Source organism: Hibiscus syriacus, unplaced genomic scaffold, assembly GCF_006381635.1.
Source record: "Hibiscus syriacus cultivar Baekdansim isolate YM2019G1 unplaced genomic scaffold, ASM638163v2 tig00110374_pilon, whole genome shotgun sequence".
In the NCBI taxonomy this organism is placed as follows: domain Eukaryota; kingdom Viridiplantae; phylum Streptophyta; class Magnoliopsida; order Malvales; family Malvaceae; genus Hibiscus; species Hibiscus syriacus.
The window spans coordinates 544,980-571,334 of NW_024062710.1; the positions used below are offsets into that span (position 1 = coordinate 544,980).

Below are 26,355 nucleotides of genomic sequence, written 5' to 3' on the forward strand. Positions count from 1 at the left end.
TAATTGACTAGCTATCGATTTTCGGGCGTTGTGAGGTGTTAATCATTTCCGGCACATAATCGACTCCCGAACTCATTTTTTAGAAAAGCAGAACAAAAAGTTATTTTAATAAATTTTAAAATTAAGATTTTATTAAAATAACAAAACACTTTTGGGGTGATTAAATTACACCCTAAACAAAGATTAGTGACAACTCCCTCGAACCATCATGATTTTTAGTCGAAATGAATCCCTTTATTTTTCGGAATGTTGCGACACAAACCTCCTTATTTACCCTGAAAGATGATCCTATTCTATCTTTTCAAATGTTGAAGTAACTATGATGATCTCTCTCTTGATTTTTATCTCCATGAAACAAGCACAACATTTGGAAACTGACGATTTCTTTCCCATCCTTTTTCCTGATGCAGGCTGTTGAGCTTAGAAAGTTTGATATAGGCTTTCAAATAGGTTGGAAACAGGTGTACAAAAACTTAGATGTAGGGTGAACTACTGTAATACCTTAAATTTTATCTAGTTATTAAAATGTAAATTTTGAAAGTTTAGTAATTAAAATAAACTTTAAAAAATTTAGAGGTCGAAAATGTAATTTCTAAATAAAATAAAATTTTAAATAACTGTGAAAATTAAATGTAAACTTTAAAAAATTTAGAGGTCGAAAATGTAATTTCTAAATTAAATAAAATTTTAAATAACTGTGAATAGTGATCATTAATCAGTCATATATGATATTTATGTCTCGTATTTTTGGATTTTTACGGGATATAAATGTTACATTTACATACTCTAACATTCACGGATCCCATTATTGAAATGGGTAGACTCTTGATTGAAAGGATGAAGATGAAAACCAAGCATTTCATTGCATTGCACTTGAGGTAAAGGCCACTCTGTTATTAATTGTTATTCACATCGTCTTTAGGTACTACCGTCTCTTTTAATTGCCAATAATTGACGAAATTCCGCTACTGCAATGGTTGTATATTCTGCGTTATTATATTAAAAACTCCTAATAATTATTTTTCCTGAAAAATAATCTCTTAGCAGATTTATTAGAAAAATACCCCTAAACTGCCATGTAAGATGATCTCGCGTTCTACAAACAGCGAGGTTAGACATCGCATTTTACAAAAAAAGCAATTTTCATGCATTTATTATTGTTTTTATCTAATATTAAATGACTTTGTCTGAAAAAATTGATGGAACTCGTGCCCTATAAAACACGAGGTCTGTTAAACACGTTTTATAGGACGCGAGATAATCTTACGTGAGCAGTTTGACGGATATTTTTCTAACAAATTTGCTAAGGAGATGCAATCAAAAAAATTCTGGGGTTTTTTTATATAATAATGCCTGTATATTCAATGTCAAATCAGGTGGTCTCAACAAATTTACTATAAAAACAAGAAGGAATTTATTAATGCAGGCCGTTATGTCGTTTCCCATAGGTTCGAACCTGATATGCTCGCATTCACCGAATGTGATTATTGTGGAGGAGAACTGTTAAAATACACATCTTCAAGCATAGCTTCTGAAAGTATTTGAACATATTTATTTTGGCATGAATTGCATTCCAGCAACAAGACAAAGATGAGATGGCAAGAGAGATGCCCCCTAATTCCAGAGGAAATCGGTCTAATGCTGAGAGCATTGGGTTTTGGAAGCGATGTTCACATTTATGTGGCCTCAGGTCAAGAAAGGTTAGCCCCGCTCAAAGCAATCTTCCCTAATTATCATTCAAAAGAGACTATAGCCACTGAGGAGGAGTTAGCACCATTTTCTAAGTTTTTCGGGTTGCATGGCTGCACTTGATTACATTGTTTGCGATGAAAGCGATGTTTTCATCTCGAACAATAACGGAAACATGGCTAGAAAGTTGGCTGGACGAAGGTAGGCAACTTTACATAAACCCCTAACAATTTCATGGGCCAACAAAGTGAATGTTCCTACCCTTAACAAATTCTGATTGACTAACAGAGATCATTCCAGGGAAGAAACAAGCTAATCTATTAACAAGAATTCTGGTAATAGTTTTATAAATCACATAACATCAAGAGATTGGCCTAAAATCTTTAGCCATGAAACCATTCAAGGACTTAGGAACCAAAACAATAGTTGTAGCATTGAAGGCAGATAGCAGGAAGAGGATTGAAAAAAATACCTCACAGCAGCCACGAAGTCATTCTTGACAGTGCTCCAAGTTGCATTGAAAAACCAGAATGTGTAGCCATCAAGACCAGGGCTCTTGTCCATTCCTTGTCTAAACAAAGCCTCCTTTATCTTGAGTGACCTCCCTTCCAAGATCATTCCCAACACCAGAAGGCAGGGAATAATTCAGAAACCCTCTAAGGCACTCCACAGAACATCCCTTAATCTCAGAGTCAGCAGAGCCAATAAGATTAGTGAAAAAATTCACTAACTCGACAGCCATGTCAACAAAAGACTCTCAAACCTTCCCATTCTCATCTTTAATTGCTCTGATGGTGTTCCTCTTCTTATTACACTCTATCCTAGAATGAAAAAACTTGGTACTCAAATCACCCTCATGAAGCCAATGAACCTTGGCTTTTTGCCTGAAGAAATCAGATTCAACAGTTTTTAATTCAACAGCTCAAACTGAGTCATTCTGACCTCTTCTAGCATCCTGATCAACATGAGTGAGATTAAAGATCTGAACCTACTCAAGCTCAGCCCTTTTAGCAAACACTCTACCAGAAATATTAGAGAAATAGGCCTTATTTAGCTCCTTCAACTTAGGCTTAAGCCTCTTCAACTTAAGGAATAAGCATTGCATAGCATTACCAACATTATCTTCCTACCAAAACTCCTTCACAATCCTCTGAAAGTTCTCATTAGAAGTCCAACAATTAAAGAACTTAAAGGGTTTAAGCCTATTAGCCTGATTATCCTTCTGAGACCACACAATTTTGGACAGTGATCAGAAACACCCTAAGCCTTGAACTCAACAAATGACTCAGGGAAATCAAGAAGCCATTGAGAGTTGGTTAACACCCTATCAAGCTTTCGAGTCAAGAAGTTACTCTCTTGCCTATTGGATCAGGTCTATAAAGGGCCAAGAAAAGGATAGTCTTAAGGATGGTCCATAAGACTCATATCCCCAAGACAGCTTTGAAAGTCATCCTATCAATAGTACTATGCAACCTCACTACATCAAAATAAGACCTTTCATCAGGAAAAAATATTTTTTAATAATAATACCTTTTTATAATTAGAGTAATCGAAGAGAGCTTTAACTTTGGGGTAAGAATGATGATTCATCTAAAACTCCACTTTATTTCATAATTAAAGTCAAGTTTAGCTGCCACGCATCTTAATTGATTGAACAAAACTACTGGAAAAAGGGGAAAACTTAATGACTCATCCAGGACTTGGAGGCCAAACTTGTAGTTTAAAGATAATTTTCAAACTTTTTTGACATTGATCGCTAGTGTTCGAATTTGGGTTTTCAAGGAATTACAATAATTCTATTATGACGGATGCCACTTTAGTTAGTGCCATTTATTGTCTTCGACATAAATTGATATATTTATTTTGAAATATATAATTGAATTAAAAATAAAATTGTGTATGTACACTTGAACCCAAAATAATACTAATAAATAAAAACTGTCGCAAGTAAATGTAATTAAAGACAGAACACCAAGTAATACGGGCATTTTGAAGTCTTGTTTCAACATAAGAAGCAGGCGGTCCTCGACCTAGTGGTGTTCCGGTCTTCAAGGCCTTCGAAGAATGACCTGACTGCTAGACGGTCTGACGCGTATGTCATGAACGACGCTAATACAATCCCTTCAACAACCATGAGAGCCAACCTGGTGCAGAAAAAAGTGACGGATCAGGAAGATTAGTAAAGACTAGTTCAAGACAATGAACAAGCTTATCTTGGTAGAAGAAATTACATCCATAATCGATCAGTGATCCCGAATATGTATGGTACTGATGGGACTGCAACAGACAACAAAACCATTCCCAACCCATAAGACCAAGTAACAATATCACAGGAGGATGCCTGTCGTTGATAACCTGTAATGAATATAAGAAAATTGTCAACCAATGCCTACAGGAATATGCATTTGGGCAAAGTAAACTGACCTTTTCTTGAATCATAATCGAAAGAATCTGTGCGAGAAGCAATTGGTCCCGATTGGTTTGCTGTTTTCCCCCACTGATAAACCAAATGAAGAAAAGCTCCGAACAGAAGAAAGAAGATTGTGAACGTCAACTCATACGTCAAGAGCAAACCAGTCCACGGCGTCACTTGCCGAGGCACGATCGAAATTGAAATTGCGAGGGACACCACGAAAGAGGTTAAACATACGAAAACTGAAACTGCACTCAAGTACGCAGGCACCTAACCAACCAATACAAGTGACAAATTAGCATGTTTAAATCGATTCCAGTAGACAAACCATAAAGAGAGGACCCTAAAAGTAAAGAGGGGAAACTCACTTCACTGTTGGGGTTGGTGGTGGTAGATGAAGAAACACTAGTGTAAGCAACGGTTCCACTCGACCCCAGTATATGGTAAAGGTGTCTGATCTTATTGAACAATGAAGTTTTGAAATGCAAGCCCCCAATCTGCAACAATAAGGTAACATGTTTCAGAACAGGAAAGCAATCATCTAGGCATGAATTTCGGGAAAGCATAACCATGTGCCACTAACCTGACGGAAGGCACGATAGAAACAAAAAAGTAAAGCGCAGACAGGAAAGAGGGAAAGGAATTTGACTCTAAGCTCATCATTAGGATTTTTGCCCCCTCCAGTTCCAGGAAGGGATTCATCAAGCTGTTCCCTAATATTCTGCAGCATCAGCAAACAGATTACATTGACATTTGTCCTAGTTACAGCAAATATATTATATCTGAAGGAATTCAATAATACCTGCCAGACACCAACCGGTTCCATGAGCCAATATGTCCACCAATCCCAGGGTTTAAAGGGGCCAATCGTATAGTGAATTACACGAAAATCACTCTTATCTACCTTCCACTGCAAAAAATAATTCAAAAAAGAAGATATCAATTGTACAACAGCCTAAGATGAAGTTCAGACCATAATGTTCATGTCAAATGAATGTACCTTGTTGTTAATGAAGGAGAGACCAGCATCTGCATTGTATAGAATAGAGAGTCGCTCCATCTGGGGTGCAGGACGGGATTTCATTACCTCCTCGGGTATATTAGGGTCGAAAAGTTGAGCATTCGGGAAATTAGAGTAATAAGAAGTAAGAAAACCCTGATCCCCTCCGGTGTAAGAATACAAAGTATCGACTTTGCTCAGCATGTCCTTGAAAACCGCATCCGACGGTTCAACTACCAGGACTCCTGCATTCATCCTCTCGGAATGCTTCAAATTCGCACAGAATTTCTGGCATTTAAACACCTCTTCAATGTTTTTGACTACTATGGTATCCGCGTCAAGATACACAACTACACAAGCAAACGCCCAGTGTCAATTCACTAGAAAAAAACATCCACAGAGAAAGAATAATGGATTCAAAAGAGAAGAATAGCTAAAGAGAAAAGGTGGCAACAATTAAAATACATAATTTTACAAATATACTTTTTTCAGTCTATTTTTAAATCCAAAATTATATAAGATGTTAATTTCATAAACTTGATGATTAACTACCAGGGATGGAGCCAGGATTTTAGTTCAAGGGATAAAGTATAATTAACAATATAAAATAAGGGACAAAAATCAAAATAAATCAAAATTTAAAGATCTAAAAAAATAATTATTCCTATATTTTTTTAATGATAAAATTAATTGGGGCTGCCCCCGGGGCCTACATAGCTCCGTCCCTGTTAATGATAGAACCATTAATGGTATATAATTAAATTTTACAAATACAATCATCCTTCAGCTAAAATCCTACAGCATTCGTTTTAATCGGCAAAGATGAAGTACAAATAAATGGAAAAGATTTACCTTTGTTGTAGGTAGTCATATTATATATTTTCAACTTGGTGTAAACACCCCAATATCTCTTTGCCCGAGCTTGATTTGGATTTTTCAATAAACTCGTCGGCTCCACTATCCACCCATCAGCCTGCCCATTAATCATCAACCACCAGAGAGTTAAAAGATATTTCAAATCTTAAACCACGACAATCCATAAATATCTGTCTGTAAATTAACAGATCATTCATTATAAAGCTCATAACTTTGGTTAGAGAATGAATTGACTTTATAGTTGACCTTAAAGGGCAAAAAACAGAAAGTAACTAACTTTGAGAAGTTAAAGGATGGTGTAAGTTTACCTTAAGAAGCTCCTTGGAATAATCAGAGACGCCATTTGTGACCAAAGCCACCATGTCTTTAGTTGTTCCGGTGTCCCTTATCGATTTGCCTAAAACCCTCGCCCCGAGAACGTACTCGTCCCCGAAAAGCAACGTCACGTAAGCTTGTTTCGATGAAGACTGAGGCTCAATCCCCAACGCCGCCGCCTTCGATTGGATGGCAATCAGAGCGACCAGAAAAAGAACAGAGATCAGCTTTGTTAATTTCATATTATTGGGATTTTCAGTTATCGAGAAAATGAGTTTTTCCCGTTTTTAGGCAGCCATTACAGGGAGAATATATAGAAATGGGAACTCGTGGGAACCAAACATCTTCGGTATTGATCTTATAAGGAAAAGTCAACAGGAAAAACAACCATTGATGATGCCATTGCCGTGTAAGGAACATTGGAAATGAATAACGTGATGGTTACCTCGAATATACTCGAGCGGTTTGTTCTTTTTTTTAAAAAAAAACCTTTTTTAATGTGGTATGCTTGCAGTCAGTCGCCTCCTGTAATTATAGAAGGTCAACTACGTAACTAAAAACTGATATTTATGTTTTGATATTTTTTATTGATTTTAAAAATATAATATATAATTACTTTTATCTTATTTAATTAAGATATAATTATTTTTATTTTTATCTAATTGAGATGTAATCATCATCAGATCTGATTAGGGGGAGTGTCATGAGCGGGTTTGGGCCCTATTTTTTATCTTTATAATTAGGTTCTTAATTTTTTAAATCTTATTTTTCACCTTTATAATTGAGGTCACAATATAATTCAATCTAACTTTTTATCTTTATAATTAAATCTCTAATTTTTTTAATGTTTTTTTACCTGAGACCCCTAATTTTGTAATCTCACTTTTAACTTTCAAGTTAAGACCTCTAAGTTTTTTCAATCTCAATTTCTACATTTATAATTGAGGCCCTTAATTTTCTAATCTCACTTTTTTAATTTTATAATTGAGGCCCTTAAGTTTTTTTAATCTCATTTTTTAACTTTCTAATTGAGGTCCCTAAGAATTTTTTATCATTTATAATTGAGGCCCATATTTTTTTCAACCTCAATTTCTACCTTTATAATTAAGGTCTCTAATTTTTTACTATTTCATAAAATTCTCAATTTCTCTTCCCTTTCTCCGTCTCTCTCGTTAATTCATTTAATTTTGAATTAAATCTAATTATATTTGGCTCTTTTTTTTTACAAATTTTATTTTTCATTTTACCAAATATTCTTTAATTTCTAGCCTTTTGCAATCACAGTTAAATGATAACATAATATGTTATTCTTTATTTTTTTAATTTATTATTCAAAATAAAGCTCCTTATCATAATTTATATCGACATTCGATTTTTTTTATTCTATTAGTTGTATTTAAGATGTTTTCTTAACAAAACAATAAAATTAATATTCGAAAAAGTTTAATAATTTTTCTACGATATTAAATTAATTGTTTAAAGTAATGAAGTATATTTTCCTTCAATCAGGGACTATTTTTTATTTTCACTCAGGGTCTCGAAAATACTCGAGATGGCTCTGGTCATCATGGGTTATTTGTCGTTCACTAGGTGACATGGTATTTTAGTATAATCACACATTTAGTCTATGTTATTTACATATTCTCTCAATTTAGTCTTACTTTTAGTAAATTAAAATAAATTTCACCATCCAATCGACTGGTGTCATGTATCGTCATTCGTTGGAGGACGAACTTGATTTTCATTTATTTTGAATTTAATATATTTATTTTAATTTATTCGGTTGGTGAAAAATAAATATATTAATTAAAAAAATAAAAATAAAGTTAGCCCTCTAATTGAAGGGTGACATGTGACATGACACGTGATACTAGTGACAAGTGACATCATTCGATTGGACGATTAAATTTAATTTAATATATTAAAAGTATGATTAAATTAAGAATATATAAATAACAAAGATCAAATATATGATTATACCAAAATATTTAACAAAAGGTAACTCGTGATGCCTATATCTTAATTAAATAAAACGAAAATGACTATATATTATGGGGATGTTTGGCAAACAACTTATAGCTGATAGTTGGTAGCTGATTCTAGTAGTTGGTTTGATCGATTAATTTGATTAGCTAATTTAAGAATCTGATTTGATTAATTGTTTATATAGAAGTATTTGGTAAAATTTAGCTGATAGCTAATATGGGTAAAATGACAAATAAAGGTATGATACATTTAGTTGTTAAGTACATATATGTTTTATAATATTTTAGTCTTTACTGGAGTGAAACTATTCAGATAAAATGCTTTTGACAATAAATTAAAATTTCCTTAAGAAAATTAGTGAATATTTTTGAAAATTTTGAATGTATTTTTAAAATTTAATATTTACAAATATTAATCTTGCGAGATTGATACATACTATTAACTTTGTATAAAATATCAACATTAATTTTTTTTACTTTTATGTTTTGTTATATTTTCTTAACTAAAATATATTTGAGAATTTACAATTGAAAAATAGAGTAATAAAATAAAATTTCACTAAAATATATTAGGATGGAGGATATTTCATTATATTAGCTTTTATGGTAATGATGTAATTATAGAAATAATAAGGTCAAATATGTTATTTAACATATTATTTTGCAATAAACTCTCTCAAACCGCTGAATTTTCTAGTGTTTTCATTTTCAGCTTATTTTGTAAAATAAATTTTTTTTTTCAAAAAAGTATTTACCAAACACTAAAAATAGAATGTTTGACTACTAATAAGTTATTTATGCTTAAATAAACTAAAAACTCTTTAAAAAACTATTTGCCAGACACCTCTATATTTTCTGAAATTAAGGAAGAAAAATACAAACCTATTATGAAATTGATAGAGAGTTGGAGCTTGTCTGGCAGCTTCTCAAATTTTATACAAAGTAGTGAGGTTTCCGTTTTGAATTGAATAAATTCGTAGAAAAGTAAAAGAGAAAATTCGGGTTAATACTGAAACCATCTAGAATTGATGCAAATGGAATAACGGTGTTAAAATGAGATGATGCTATCACGTGGTAAATAGAATAAGAAACCAATAAATAGTAGTTAGTAGTTAGAGCAACTCATGTGGGAAGTTATATAGTACGACAGTCTTAATATAAAATTAAAGAAAGATATTATATATTTTTTTATATTTTTTTAACAAGATCGATAAAAAATTATTTAAAATATTATTATTTTTATCTAAAACATTAATATTTTTTAATATTTCCGGTAAAGTATCTAATAATAACAAAAGCGGTAGAAAAAATAACAAAACCGATAGCGTTTACCGGATATGTTAACAAAACAGTAAAGCGGCCAATAATAACAAAACCGGTAGAAATATTAATATTTCCGGTAATTTTTTACCAATCCAGTTAAAAATTAATAACAAAACCGATAATTTATTTCTTTAATCGTATATTAAGGTTGATGCAGGTGAGACTTGGTTAATAAATAAAAATATAGTGCTTTAATTTGAAAGCCTCGTAATCTTTTTTTATTAATGGGATCCTCATAATTTTTAACAGATAGACGTGGATCGGCATATTCCTCATTTATTTTGTGGATACGTGATCGATTCCGTTTAAGTTCAATTTCCTCATTTGTTTTATTGTATTTGGATCAAGTCAAATACAACAACTACGTTAATGATTTTACTTTGGATCTTAGTATGATTACTAAATACAATAATTTTATTTCAGTCTTGAAGACAAGTCTTTGAAAGTATACTCTCATCATATCCATGAATAGATTAATCGGCATATTATATAATTCATTTGAATATTCGTAATTACAACATTTAGTGGAAAGATAGATAAGGTCAATGAACGTAATGTATTCATTTTTATATTTATAAAAAAAATTATTTAAATCGATGAAAACTTATAACGTGGAATTATCGATGTCAATGCTTGAGTCGGTTCAATTTGATGAATGATTATGTAACTTATTATTAAATTTATTTTATTAGATGATTAAAATAGGATTAATCTAAATTCATAAATCAAGACGGAATAGATGTTTAATAATATGTTATGATAATTTATTTGATCTTTTATAACTAAGAATAACAAAAGGTGAAGTAATTAACAACCGGTTGGTATAGTGGTATGAGACATTAGATCCCTTAAGTAAAATTTGGTGTCTAAATTTTAATTGAAGTTAAACGGATTCAATTAAAATATTACAATTTATAGATTAATTTTATAATTCACCTGATTAGTTTATGCTTAAGAATCGATTAAGAAAGAAAACTCTAAGTCATATATGGCGAACAATGATATTTACATACTCTCTACAAGTAAACGTATAATTTGAGTTGGGATGGACCCATCAAAATAGGAAATTTCTCAGCTATCTCCTCCTTGGAAGACCATATCATAACAAGTCAGAGTGTACATTCTCATTGATTATACCCATTTTGATCAGAATTTTCAAAGAACTATTGCAGCCAAACTGGACTGGAAGATTCGTTTAGGTCATAATGCGGTTACGGATAGATTTACGTGTTTATCCCAAGGCTCACCGTTACCGGAATGTTTTACTGCTCCACCAGATCAGGTGCCGGAACTCCTCCATTTGGATCAGCAGTGCTTGGTGCTATAGAAAAAGTAAATTTTTATTCACTTTTTTATTCTTTTTGTAGAAATCTTTTGCATGTGATCAAGAGCATGAGACACTATCAATCACGTGTCATCTATTACATCCCATGTGCATTATGATGGTATTATACATGAAACTGAGTATTATATTATAACAACAAATATATCTAATGAGAAAAATTTACATTTCTATTTAGACGAAATTTACTGCAATATTTTACAAATCAACTCTTGTGATTAAATTAGCATCAAATAATTAAAAAAAGCTGTTATGATTAAATGTTAAACAGCACAGATTTGAAGAAAATTGCAGAGCTGGGAAGTAATAAGATCATTTTGAAGCCCTGCTTTCAACAAAAGAAACATGCAGTCCTCGACCGAGCGGTGTTCCGATCTTCAAGACCTTTCAAGAAAGACCTAATTGCTAGATGTTCCGATGCATATGTCATGAACGACGTTAATACAAACCCTCCGACCACCATCAGACCCGACCTGGTTCGAAAATAGTCATGGACCATGAAATTTGGCAACAACACTGTCAATAAGCAAGACTACTTGAAAATAAATTTTCAAACCATTTCTGGTTTCCTCCAGTGTCAACCCAGACTTGAACATACTGTTAAAAGAAGATTAACTTGGTCGAACTTACCTCGGGAATAGAGCGGTTATCCCGAAAATACACGGCAAGGACGGGGCTGCGACAGACAAAAAAGCCATCCCCAATCCATAATACCAAGTAACCATGTCACAAGAGGATGCCTGTCGTTGAAAACCTGTAAAGAATACATGACCATTGTCAACTAATGCTGGGTAAATAATCATGAGCATGACTGATTTATGCATTTGTGCCTAGTAAACAAACCTTTTCTAGAATCGGAATCAAAAGAATCCGTGCGAGAAGCAACCGGTCCCGATTGAGCCACTGCTTTTCCCCACTGATAAACCGAATGAAGAAAAGCTCCAAACAAAAGAAAGAAACCTGTGAATGTCCACTCATACATCAAGAGCAAACCAGTCCATGGCATCACTTGTCGAGGCACGATTGAAATCGAAATTCCAAGGGACACCACAGCAGCCATAAAACATACAGAAACTGAAACTGCACCCAAGTATGCAGGCACCTTCATCTGTGCACTGTTATGAAACTGGATAAAACCACACCAACCAATAGAAGTAAGAAATTAACAAGTTTATATCAATTTCAGTTGACAAACCAGAGGAAACGAACTTGACTGTTTGAGCTAGTGGAGGTAGATGAAGCAACACTGGTGTAAGCAACGGTTCCATTCAACCCAAGCTTGTGGTAAAGGTGTTTGATCTGATTGCATAGTGGAGTTCTGCAAATCGATCCCCCAGTCTGCAACGAAAAGTAATATGGTTTCGGAACAGGAAAGCAATCATCTAGGCATGAATTTCAGGAAAGCATAATAATCGATGCTGCTAACCTGACGGAAAGAACGATAGAAGCAAAAAAGTAAAGCACAGAAAGGTAAGAGGAAGAGGAATTTGACTATAAGCTCATCATATGGATCTCTGCCTCCTCCAGTTCCAGGAAGGGATTCATCAAGCCGTTCCCTAATATTCTGAAGCATCAGCAAACAGATTACATTGACATTTGTCCTAGTTACAGCAAATATCAGAAATCTATCGTTGCTTTTTGATGTACATTTCTGAAGGAGTTCGATATTACCTGCCAGACATCAACTGGTTTTAAGAGCCAGGATGTCCACCAATCCCAAGGTTTAAAGGGACCAAGCGTATAGTGAATTACACGAAGTTCACTCTCATCTACCATCCACTGCAAATATAATACAGAAAGGTGCATAAAGCATGATATAAAGTTTAAAACATGCTCATGTAAAATTGAAGTAGTAATACCTTGTCGGCAAGCACATAAAGACCAACATCTGCATTGTAATGAGTAGAGAGTCGCTCCATCTCAGGAGCGGGACGGGATTTTCAATACCTCGTCCGATATATTAGGGTCGAAAAGGTGCGCATTTGGAAAATTAGAGAAGTAAGAATTCAGAAAACCCTGATCTCCTCCAGTATACGAAGGCAAAGTATATTGACTTTGCTCATCATGTCGTTGAAAACAGCCTCAGATGGTTCCATTACCAGGACCCCTGAATTCAGCCTCTCAGAATGCTTCAGATTCGCACAGAATTTCTCACATTTAAAGATGTCTTCAATGCTTTTCACCACTATAGTGTCTGCATCAAGATATACAACTGCACAAGAAAACTACAAGTGTGAAACAATGCAATTCACCAAAAGAAATATGAAGATAGAAAAGGATCTACCTTTATCGTAGTTAGTCATATTAAAAACTTTCAATTTGGTGTAAACACCCCAAAATCTCTTTGGCCGAGCTTGATTCGGATTTGACAATAAACTTATCATCTCCACTATCCACCCATCAGCCTGCCAATTTGTCCACCAAAGCAAAAACAAAATGAGTTCAAAAGATATTTCAAATCTTAAGACTTCAATTTCTTCAACCATAATAATACTAATATAGTAATATACTTGTCTAATCATTCTCAGTAAACTGACAGATCATTGATTATGGAGTTCGTTACTTGCAATATATAGGATTAGAAAAACGAAATGAATTTATAGTTGTTCTTTAAAGAAAAAACATAAAGCAACTAACTTTAAGGCTAGTCATTTTCTCAGGAAACAAACAGAAAAGTAAAAGGATTGTCTAATGTTACCTTTAGAAGCTTCTTAGAATATTCTGAGACGCCGTTGGAGGCCAAAACGACCATGTCTTTAGTTGTTTCCGGAGTCCCTTATCGATTTGCCTAAAACCCTGGCCCCTAAAAGGTACTCATCTCCGTAAAGCAGCGTTACGTAAGCTTGTTTCGGTGAAGATTGAGCTTTAACCTCCAATGCTGCCTTCGATTGGATAATCAAAAGGACCAGAAACAGAATAGAGAGTTTTGGTAATTTCATATTATTCGATTTTTCGAGAAAATGACCCGGATTTTCTCGAGAAAAAATAACTTGTTTTTGTTATTGAATGAAAATGTTGATAAACACGAGGAACCGTGAATTAAAATGAATCGGATCTTCTCGAGAGGCTTTGTATGGCTTTAATTGCCAAATGTTGTATCCTCGTAAGGAATTTTTTTGGTAAATATAAGATGAAAACAGCAATTACAAGGATGTTATTGTACCAGAAGCAGTTGCTTGCCGATCATCGGCGACGACGGAGACCAATTCCTCCGGTGGCAAGATATAAACAGTTTTTCCAATAGAATTAGCAAGAGCTATTTTCGCCATCACATCCTCTTCTCGATAAATATGCTTGACACGAACCCCTCTCGCTCTCATCAACAACCTCTATATTTAGTTAAAATTTGTTGAATTATTCAAATGTTTGAAATTAATATACAACACAGTTTTAAACTATTGATTTGTATTATTAATATGGGTTATATTTTAAATAAAAGATAAATCTTTGTCGATAATCAATTAAGAGGTAATATTTTGTTTATACAGCAAAGCCATCTGAAGCTTACATTAAGAGACAACAAACTTGACAAACAATTTCAGAGCTTTTGGTTTTCTTCTTTCCAGATTTACAAATGAAATTCAAAGATTTCATGGCAAATCTGCAAGTCCCTTAACAAGCACAAGCACCTACTATAAGATTTATAAGCATGACCACAATATTTAACAATCAATCTCAATGAATGGTAACTGCAGAGGTTTTATACAGCTCGCGGATTCTTTTATCAGCGTGCCGGACGAGAACTGGAATTCCGGTTGCATCCGAAGCTACTTTCTGCTTACCTTCAAAAGTTTGCATATAGAAAAAGGGAGTGCTGCACAGAAGCATAGTGCCTTTGCAACATGAATGTGAGTGTTGCTGTTTCGAAACTAAACCAGTGAGGAGCGGCGCTGCTATCCTTTTGGTTCTAGATGAAGAAATCCAATCACTATTTCCGACAACTTGACACACAAAAGCAATGTGCTTAAGTACATACTGCCTCTTAGAGGCTCTTGAGCATACCACATCTATGCTTAGTATGACGATACACTCGAAAAACATATCCATGCTTAGTAGGACTAACTTCTTTCATCATCTCCCCAATTATCCTTTTCCTTCGGTCCTGTAGGTCCCTCCTCGCCGTAAAGCTGTCGGAAACAGGTCAAAGATGTTCTCCACTGAAAATCGAACAAAAAACAGGAGCAAATGAATTATCCTATCCAGTTCCGAACCCATTCTCTCATGTAATTCAACCAACATGGTTCTGTAACTGCTCCGTCTGCAAGATACTCGTCTGCAATAATCTGGTACCTGGTGCTCAAGTCCACAAAATACTTGCTTTGGGCAGCATCGTTCCTATCCCGAGTTTAACTGACCCTTGGAGGTACATGCCGGGATGTGAAAAACTGGCATGTCCATGTTTGGATGAGTAAACAATCGGCCTATTACCTTCAATATATTCCAATCGAAAGCATCAACCCACTCACCACCGCTATTCTGTGAGAAGTAAACCTGCCACAGTTCTCCAGTGAAATTGCTTATCCGGAGAGTGAAGTGTTCCCAGTCGCTTACATGTTGCCCAAGTTTGTTCATCTGTATGTTCATTAACCCGATCTTAAGGTTGGCCGGTCCGTTGAAGGGACAAAATATCCACATCACAATATCGGTAAATGTTCCCACCCAAAACTGGCTTTACATGAACATATAGCTCTGCACTCTCCAAGTTTCCTTTCTTAACATTATTTCTTGCATCATCGTCGCCTGGCAAATCTATCCAAAATGCACCGTCCTTTGTCCCTCTACAAGGTAAGTTCGAGCCCCGATAATCAATCGGTTCGCCTTTAAGCTTGCCATCTTCACATTGAAGTGCACCATTTTTGAAAAACCATTGTACTGACAACAGCAGATAGTGTTCATCAGGATGAGAGAAAACTCTTGCACCGTAGTGCTTGATGAGAGCATGAATCTGGTTTAAATCCGGCATCGCATGTAGTGTCGGATCCAGATTCTTCAAGCATGCAATCTCCAATTCATCATCTTCTGAAACAAAGTAGGTACTGCAGAAGAATGTCCCAACCAAAACACCTTCGCAAAACATTCCCCTTTTACACGGTCTTGTGTTCCAAACCTGAAATGGATCTGCACCAGCGGAAAGTATGGCATCCTTAATTTCACTAGTCTCTGTGAGGTCCTCTCGAACACATCTAATTTCATCAACGTCGGTCTCCTCCAGCAAGTCAGTAACCAAAATTCCCATCGCTTTGTAACCGACCTGCACATTTGGCAGCCAGAAGAAACCACAACCATTGCGAAGTGAATCCGAACTCCAAATCAACGAGTAGTTGACAGGTTTCCTCAGTGCTGGAAAGCCTGAATCCAGGTCATGGTCACGAAAAGCTTCCGGAGTCGAAGCTAACCTTTCACGAGCAGCAAGAACGTACCCTCTAAGGGGCTGGTCGTTTGGCTGACAGTAATATCCGAGACAGAAAAATCCATCCGAAATCGCCACAGGTTTATAAAATGTGACAGCTTTAGCTTTACCACCCAATCAATCGCAGCTCCAAACACTCTCAAACTCGGTGATTTCAACCACTTCTAATTCTCCCAGGTTCATTTTTCCAGTAGCAAATCCTCCACCTGAGAAAATGGGCACAAGAAACCGAGTTCACATATCTTTTAGAGTTACTATATATAGTTTTATTGGCTAAATGATCAGCTAAAAATCTTCATAAATCATAATCATCATGCCAGCTCCATAGTTAAATAAATAATTAGAAAAGAAAGACAACTTCTAAAATAGGAAAAAGAAATGTCCAAAGAATATACTTTGAAAGAAAAATAGAAAACACAAATTCATTTTAATTCCCTCTAAAAATCAAGGGATACATACCTGAAGGCCAATCTGGGATTGGAGAAGGCAAAGAAAAAGGCCAAGGTAGAGTCAAAGGTAAGAACTCGTCATCATCTGTGTGTTTATTATGCCAACAAAAACATTCACACCCCAACATATCTTTAAATCTTTGAAACTCAAAAGACCCACCAAAACCCAGAATTTATCTTCCCCAACCCTCCTTTTCAACTTCATTTCCAAAGAAACCCTCGAAAAGAAAGAGAGGAAATCAAAAGAAGGTGTTTAAAAACAATCCCATCTATAAAGAAAAATAGAAAACACAAATTCATTTTAATTCCCTCTAAAAATCAAAGGATGCATACCTGAAGGCCAATCTGGGATTGGAGAAGGCAAAGAAAAAGGCTAAGGTAGAGTCAAAGGTAAGAACTCGTCATCATCAGTGTGTTTATTATGCCAACAAAAACATTCACACCCCAACATATCTTTAAATCTTTGAAACTCAAAAGACCCACCAAAACCCAGAATTTATCTTCCCCAACCCTCCTTTTCAACTTCATTTCCAAAGAAACCCTCGAAAAGAAAGAGAGGCAATCAAAAGAAGGGATGTTTAAAACAATCCCATCTATCCCTCTTTCTTCAAGGATCAAATTAATAATGAGACGAATCTTCCTGTTTTGGGTAGTGGCCAAATGGGTCAATTTGCCTCTGCTTTTAAACTATTCATCTCAACCCTCAACCTTCGATTTTTTTTCTCTAACCTTTTTCTTAATTTTTGAGACGAAAACAGTCACAGTTTCAGTTCGATGAGTGTACATCAAACTTCCTTGTTTAATGGAGTCAATTCCTTTTTATGTATAATCAATCTTTTTGTTCCCGGCACACTTTCTAGTTTCTAATTCCTCTAGTCCTCTCCATCCCTCCTCTATTATTGTACTTCCTATCCTTATTCACTTCTCAAATATAATTGACCCGAATTTAAAATTTTTAAAGATAATAATTATTTTTTAAGATCATTTTATATATACAAATAAATAAAATTATTGAGTTTTGTTTTCCTCTTCTTTTTCCTTTACAAGCTTACAGTGAATGACCGACAGAAGAATGGTCCGATACGGCTACTTCAAAAGGGCGGCCTTCAGTTTCCACGAATGACATCAATCGATATTTCCACCTATTATCCTTTGTTCTACTTAATTGGACGATGATAGGAAAATCAAATGTGAAAGGAAGGGATTTATTTAATAATATCTCCCAATAATTGGGTTGGTCTTCAGTCACACAATTGGATGTTTCATCCTAATCTTTTCAATAGTCATTGCAGGTCACCCCAAATTTGCATGTCCCTATCGAGTTCACATTATTATTATTATTATTATTATTATTATTATTATTATTATTATTTTATTATTATTATTATGTGTTGCGGGATTGGCTCAAAATATATAGAAATATCCGCCTCATTAGAATTCAACGCCTCTTAAACAAAATCAACACAAAGTTAATATAGAAGCAGACTCAATTTGGAGAATAATAATACTTTTAAAGAACCAGATAGTTTTACTATTTCCAATAAATTACCTTTCAACAAAATAATTCCAATAAATTGATACGGAATATTATACGTGTTATGGAAACAAGTGTTTAAACCATAAAAGAGATCATAAGCTAAGCTTCTCCGGTGGAGGGTCCATTTTAAATATATCATATGATTTTTGCAGTTTTTGCGGAAGGATTCTCGTTTGTCCGCCTTATAGTTGTTCAGGGATGGGTCCAAAAATATATACATTCCACTCAATATTCAACTCGACCTGAATTTAAGGGTGATTTTTATTTGATCTGAACCTAACTCAATTTTTTGAGTTAAAATCCAAAACCAATCCTAAATAAATATATTTATAAAAAAATATTATTTTTATTCAATAAAAATAGAAATTTAATTGAAAAATAATAATATATAAATGATTATTGTTACAATTATCCCTAAATATAAAAAGTAAATTTGTATTATTTTTGGATCGGATACTTTCACCCTAAATCCGAACACCACCCGAACCAAACAATTTTTTAAAAAAAAACTCAACTCAACCTAACTTGAACCCAAATATAAAAATAACTTATCCAATCGGATCAAAACCCGTCGAGTTTATATCCCTAGTTCATCCCTGGTTCTGATTGCATGTACGCGCTTCATGAAAGCTGCCTTGCAGTTTTCCCCCCCCTCTTATTTAGTTTCGTCGACATTGAATTGAATTTTTTTACTTATTATTTCTCACTTCTGTAAAATAAGCTACAGCTTCATTCAATAACTTCAGAAATGGATGGCACGTTTTACTTACTCCCACCTCTTTATTCGATAACAAACAGAAATTTTGAATTTCACAGACAATTAAACCAATTGCTTAACCTATGTTAGCACAACTGACTGGCAAAGAACCCTAAAATAAAATGAAAAAGGGGGGAAACAACTAAAACTGAATAACTAGACCATGATCCAATCCAAACCAAAATTCCCATGCTCAATAATAACATATAAAGCGTGAAACGAATGAACCAGGACATGACGGATGACTAGACGGACTTCCATTGTATCTTTGAAATTGAGAGTGGGTAGGACAATAAATATAGTTCAGATCTGTTTTAAAACTGGAAGTTGATCATTACCTCCCGGCAAGAACTCATCAATGCTGGAAGGGGTTAGATAAAGTAGAGCTCCACTTGCATGATTCATCATGTTTGATTGAACCATGCATGTGCAAAGGCCTGAAAATCCGTCACCGGTGTGTTGGGAGTACATCCTAAATTCCTCCAATGAGACCCAGTGTAAGCTTCCTCGTTGATTCAAGGCAACATTTCTCTTTCTGGTGCCAAATAGAAGAAGTGCGTTGAGCTCTTCTCTGAGCACCTGTATAGACGATTAGATCATGAAAGCGTTGATATATAGACATTTATTCTGAATTTGCATGAGGTTTAGGGTTGCTTGATTATAAATGTTTTGCTTGGCTTACCCTATTCAACTCAGAAGGGAGCCTCAAGTGATTCATCCCAAACTTCAGCACTTCCATTAGAGGCATCTTCAACATCATCTTCCATTGAAAGCCTAATATATTCTCGATGTGCAAAATGGTCCCATTCTGTCAACGTAGGATTCTCACGCTCCTGGTTCGTTCCAACATAAACGAGGATGTTATCACGAGTTTCATAGGCCATGAATTTGTTAAGATTGAAAAGGATATTGAAAACACTTCCAGAAAGTTTAGAACCTTTCAGGTCACGCAGCGTGATAAAACTCTCATTCTGCAAACAATAAAATTTTAATGATAAAAAATGTAAAGTGGTCCATCATCATTACAGTGTATATGAAAAGAGCATTCATTGGAAACTCGGCTCCTAAAACCCCAACCAGCATGTGATAAAAAGTTGTTCATGGTATAATTCTCAGAGCCTTAAATGACACAAAATGATATAATTATAAAGCAGCCACGAATAGCATGCTTCAGAGGAAATTTAAGAGACAAACTGATCCCCGACAATTGATCAGGCCGAAATAGGCTACATACATCATTTTAAGAAGGGTCATTTGAGCGTATCTAAATAGATTCCATGTTTACATATGGATCCCTAGGTAATTACATTCACACAGATCTTTTTGATATTACAAGGGGAACTTAAGTATGAGGATTATGACTCAATCCAGCCATTTGCAACACATTAAACAGCCAAGGAGATGAAAAGGGAGCAATGATAAAATGGCAAACCTCCGGTTTAATCATGTCAATCATCTGACATAAGATGTCCTCAAAGAGAACAGGCTCCTGTGCCATGCATTCCATTCGGTGCAACTGCTCCTCATAAAAGAATTGCATTTCATTACGAGTTATAACTCCATTGCCATCCAAATCTATGCACTTGAACCTACAAATTTAGATGTCCCAATCACTGGCTAGTAATAGCATGAAAATGAGATTTAGAACATACAATATCAGGAAAAAATAGCCAAGAATAGCAGTGCTCAGAAATTCAATCTTAACGTGATCATTAAGCCTCCACCACCTCAAAACAAAATGTATTTCTAACCCTTCGAAAGCAGGGGCAGAAAACATTTAAGCAAATATATCTAAGCTACTGAGAAATGCAAAAAAAAAAAAAAAAGTTAATGTCAAATTTTTAGGGGGACTTTTTCAAACTAGTGAGTTCATATGAAATATAGGTGTAATTACTTGACACTAGGCATGTGAGCTTTGAAAATGATACTTTGTGCATAAAATCCATTATGATACCCTTAAGTCGAGAGAGAGAGCGCACAAATAATACCAATACTCAAGACTAGGCTCAGATGACTTATCCTCCTCCGCAATAATGAAGTAAACAAAATCTTCATACCCCATCTTTCCTTCAACCTTACTGGTAAACTTTCTTGGAACCTAAGATGACATGGAAGCATTAAACGAGTGAAAGTTCAAAATTCATAAATAAATAGATAAATCAATGAAACATAAAACAGATAAAAGGGAATGGAGGAACAGAAATGTTCAATTAAATGAAAAACTTCTTTGACCAGGTAGAATGTGGTCTGGACCAAGGAACAAAAATATCATCAGACTCAGACAAACCTGAGAAAATATTCTATCGACAATTCGGTAGGTAAGCGCATGGTTACCATATCTGATAAGGTTCTCCTTGTCAATCAAGAAATCATGATCTGTATCCAGCTCCCAAAACTTGCAGTATATTACATAAAAATGCTCGTATGAAAAGTACCTGCGCATATGATAATCATTTTGAAAGATGAAAAGATGTGTACCAAAAAGCAATTATATAAACATGCATGTAAGCTTGTGGAATTTGAAAGAAAAATGAAAGTCAGTGTCATACTCTATATACTCAAGGAGATTCGGCCAAACCCTTACCTCAAAACTTTATTAATGTCCTCTTCCTCATCAGCATGTAGCATGGCTTCAATCAAGTTCCCACGTTTCAACTCTCTAAGTGTGAGTTGACCATTTCCAGATCTATTTATGTAGTAGTATATTCTGTATATAACAGATTCAGCTGGCCATGTGCAACAACAGTTGTATTAATATTTGGAAGCGCTGGGGGGCAATCCAGACTATAAAACAATTGAAAAACACAGATAGAGGTTTATGTTAATGTTTAAGCATTAGTAAACATGTAGAATGAGGCCCTGACATGGTAAGACAGAGAATCAATATGTTGTAATGTATCAACAGGTGTAAGATATTTTAATCTCCTTTTCAATCGCACAATTAAACACAATTTACTATTTCAACCCGAATTGTACAGTCATCAATTGTCAACAATCATCATTCTAATATGATCATATGAACATAAGATTACTTTACATTAAACTAAAAAAATATCGTAAAATGCCTCAGATATCGTAAAGGAGGGCTATGAAGAGTTAAAAAAAATCCTAGCATCCAAATATCCAATTGCAGTGAGAAAACAGTCAAACAGATGAAAAACAAACCATATCTGTCCTGAAACTCAGGTGTGCTCTGTAAGAATTCCAACCCTGGATGAGTTGCCAATAGTTCTTGGAGTAAAGGTTTGAAGTCCTCCTGACAGATTGAAAAGTAAAAAAGAAGCTAAGCTTGAACAAGGACAAACAGATATCAACCAATATTGCGGTTGATTTAAGCAGTGTCAAAAATGTATAAGAACCTGAGCAAGGTATTTGAGATCTGGTTTCTTTAGTATGGTATAAACTCGTTGCTATATCCTTGTCAACATGTTTCCGTTGACCCAATAATCCACAAAGGCATCCCTACAAGCAGATTAAAGTAAAATTAAGAAAAAAAGGCTAATATCTAAAATGAACTATATCAGATCACAGCTGAAAAGCAACTACCAGAAGAAACAGTAACGGATTAGGAGCCAGATTCTAAATTAGCAATTTAAAGTTATAACACATCGTTCTCCAACAAGGCCCAGCATGGTTGAGCACCTCACCGCAGAAAAGGAACCCAAAAAAGAACTCTCATTTTTTCCCTAAGAAATTTCCTAACAGTTTCAAAGAATATGATGGAACTAAGATACAGATATAAAAGTTCACTTCCATGAACAAGAAAGCCTACCTTGTAACCAAACCAGTTCCATTAACATCAATTTTTTTGAAAAGTGGCGTGGAGAAAAATGAAGGCAGCTTGCAGACTTCCTTGGTCACAAGTTTGAAATCTGAAAATTTTAGAAAGTAAAACATGAATATCAAATGAGTGCTAGAAATATCAGTCAAAGTGAAGCACACTTGTTTCTTACTTGGCAGCTGTAGTCCATCAGGGTGGCCAGCAAAGAACTGGCTGATTTGAGACATGCATTGTTCTTTTAGATCATTTGGAGGTGGACGGCCCTTTTTAAAGTAAAACTGGACGCAGTTTCAAGTACCAACATAATAAGTTATCACAACTTCAGAATAGAAATGAAAATATACATAAAACACAAGCAAGGACAACAATGGCAAAAGAAATATCATATCAATTAAAAAAGATTCAAACCTGAGGTATAAACTCTTTCACGGGTTCGCTAACTACTTTCAGTGGAGAACCCAAGTTTGAAGGAACGGGCCTTTGTTTTGTTGTTATACGAGGGGAACCAGATGTAATTCTTGGTGAAAGAGGAGGAGCACTGCCGGCAGGAAACATGGAAGGTAAAGAATGGCTCGAGGGAGAACCTCCACTGGAAGCATTTCCAGGAACATTCAAGGGATTACCTGCCTTTGCATCATTAACCAATGATGTCACCTAGAAAAGCAACAAGAATTAAACAACAGTGCACATATAGGCTTAGAGGAATATTTAATAAATTACATGAATTCCATATTCTCTGCTTCAAAAGATGCTAATGAGCGAAAATTCAAAACACCATATTTAAAAGCAAAACATAGCTTAATCATTCAAGATTAGACAACAGCAATTAATGGATATTGTTAAAATCATTAAGCCTCCAACTTAAAATCGATTTGCATAGAAAACTAAACCAATGTAAGATAAGAGTCCTTACAAAGACAGCAGGAAAATTAACAAGAAGATGTCACCATATTCTGTTTGCATTGATTTAATCCATGAAGTATCTTAGTAATGCGGAATTCAGAAAAATATACTCATAATGAACTAACTAAAGCAGGTAACAGGAGCAAAATAATGCTTAAAATAATCATAAGAAATACTCTTTTAAATATAAAAATAAATTATTTTCAACAACAACAATCATAAGCAATGATCTAACTTGTACAATGTTAAGGCAACAACAATCAATCATTTTCAATTCAAGTACAAAATTCAAATCAAACACAACGAAGATCCGGAATTAGAAAACGAAAAGTATACCAGCTTGTTAGCATCGGGAAGCGAAAGCCACTGCTCGAAAAGCTTTTGAGTGAATTCAGGATATGATTTGAGAGTTAAAGGAGACATCTCCTGGAGATGCAATAGCTCCACATCCAAACACGCTAAATCTCCAACAACAACAGCCTCCATTTTCTTTTCTTTGCATAACCAAAACACAGCTCGAACAAAATTTTCCGCACAGATCAAATGAAAATCAGTTTCCAAAAATTAATCCTCTATTAAGGCAGCTGATTTAAGCTTAGGAGAATAGTTTTAATAAATTAATAAAAAATATGAATAGAGAAACTTCGATTTAGAACTAAAAAACGTAGAACATCCTAGATATTCATTGCGGAACTGAGCTACAATTTTGTTTTCAAACAAAAAAATTATTTTGAGAGAGAGATAAAAATCGATGCGATTCAAGAGGGAGATTTGCTAAGAAATTGCAGAGATTTGAGTAGCATTTAGGGAGAGAAACAAATTATTAATAACGGATAGAAAATGTTTTTTCCTGAATAAATTAAGAAAATAAATTACAATTTTTTTTCTTGGTCACGTTCGAGATTACATTTATTACATATTTTACTATACTTTATGGAAGTTAATTTACTGATTTTACTATTTTGAATAAAACATAACTCTATTTTATTCTCTCTTATTTTGCTTATTGAACTTTTAATTTTTCTAATATGCTTACTAAACTTTACAAATTGAATCATTTTGCTTACTCCCTTGCTTTCTTTCTAACGACTGATTTTTTTATTTACTATAAAATAATTAAAAAATAAAATAAAAATAGAAGTTGGTCGGATGCCACCGTCGGTCACCGTTGACTGTCGTAGATGGTCGTCGTTTGGTCCCAAAATGAAATGGGTCGCTTCGCCTCAACAGCGTGAGTTCGAATCCGACCTACATTTTTTCGGAAGTTGCTCCAAAGTCTACGAATTTGAGATTGAAAGTGAGGAAACCAAAACGTCTCAGTCCAAATTCACTTGTTTTGGGACATTTTTCGATGAAACAACCACAGATCCAGACTCAGGGGGTCGAGACAAACTGATCCATCCCATTTTGAGACCGAACGACCACCATCTACGGTAGTCAACGGTGGCAGGAATGAAAATGACGTGGTGGGCAGCAGAGAGAAAATAGAGAAGAGAAGGAAAAAGGGTAAATTACACAATGAGTCATTAAAATTTACTTTATCTTATATTTTACTCACCAAAACGACGTTGTTTTTAGAGTATATTTGAGTTTTTCAAAACGACGTTATTTTGATTCATGTGCCACACCATAACGCCATTGAAAAGTTAACGGTAGAGTGATCAAAATGATTTAATCTGTAAAGTTCATTGAGCAAAATAGGAGAGAAAGTAAAATAAAGTGAGAAACCATGTAATTTACCCTAAAAATTATTTGATAAAATTGCTCAAATAATATGATGATAAAGAATTGCGATATAGGACATAAAAAGATTTTGTTTTTCAAATAAGGTGGGTTTTTATCCTATTATTGAAAGGCGTATGTGTTATAAGATAATTTTTGAATGACGTCTAACTTAATTAATTATTTTTTAGAGAAAATAACTTGAGTGACCCAAAATGCCTTATAATATACGATTTTAACCAACTTTTTTTGGATTTACAAAAATAACCAACGAATTCGCAACTCAATTTCGAATTCGCAACATGAAAGCCAATTTCGCAACACAGTTTCTGAATTTGCAACACAGAAGTCGAATTCACAACTCGAATTTGACATTTTCGCAACAAGAATTTCTTTTTCGCAACTCGATTTTTAAATTCGCAACACGAGTTTTGTTTTCGCAACTCAAAAATAAAATCCGCAACTCGAATTTCATTTTTGAGTTGCGAATTTCATTTTCGAATTGTGATTTTCGTGTTGCGAATTTTGAATTTGAGTTGCGATTCTGATTTTCTTATCTACACAAAGATAAGATTTCTTACAGATTCGCTATTCATGCAGTACGCAAAAAGTACCAGAGAAAGCAGAATATGATATTCTCTAATCTTTTCAACATAATTTTATTTCTATATAATTTTCAATTATTTTTCTCCCAAATGGATTTAGGCTATCTTATCAGAGAAATGGTAAAGTTTATTTGTTAACCGACAATGAAGATGTTGAGCGATTCATTGCTTACATTAGTGTTTCACAAGATGATGTTATATTGTATGTTGTTGAACCTAGAAGTAGTGAAGTTAGGTCAGTAACGGGT

The 26,355-nt window shown here is 34.5% G+C and overlaps 1 protein-coding gene and 3 pseudogenes across 1 annotated transcript; all 4 read right to left on the bottom strand.

Moving 5' to 3' along the window:
• Positions 1 to 3,584: 3,584 nt before the first annotated feature.
• LOC120121500 (inositol phosphorylceramide glucuronosyltransferase 1-like) lies at positions 3,585 to 6,587 on the bottom strand. The gene is made up of 9 exons (XM_039140848.1): positions 6,287 to 6,587; positions 5,955 to 6,075; positions 5,103 to 5,452; positions 4,905 to 5,012; positions 4,686 to 4,823; positions 4,471 to 4,599; positions 4,114 to 4,372; positions 3,921 to 4,044; positions 3,585 to 3,833 (listed from the first exon to the last, which is right to left on the bottom strand). Exons 1-9 carry the CDS (start codon positions 6,533 to 6,535, stop codon positions 3,692 to 3,694), a joined length of 1,620 nt encoding a protein of 539 aa, XP_038996779.1. The 5' UTR covers positions 6,536 to 6,587; the 3' UTR covers positions 3,585 to 3,691.
• Positions 6,588 to 11,089: 4,502 nt separating this feature from the next.
• On the bottom strand, positions 11,090 to 13,695 carry LOC120121527 (annotated as a pseudogene).
• A 776-nt stretch (positions 13,696 to 14,471) lies between these two features.
• Positions 14,472 to 17,032, bottom strand: LOC120121501 (annotated as a pseudogene).
• Positions 17,033 to 19,250: 2,218 nt separating this feature from the next.
• LOC120121504 lies at positions 19,251 to 24,378 on the bottom strand (annotated as a pseudogene).
• Between the last annotated feature and the right edge of the window lie 1,977 nt (positions 24,379 to 26,355).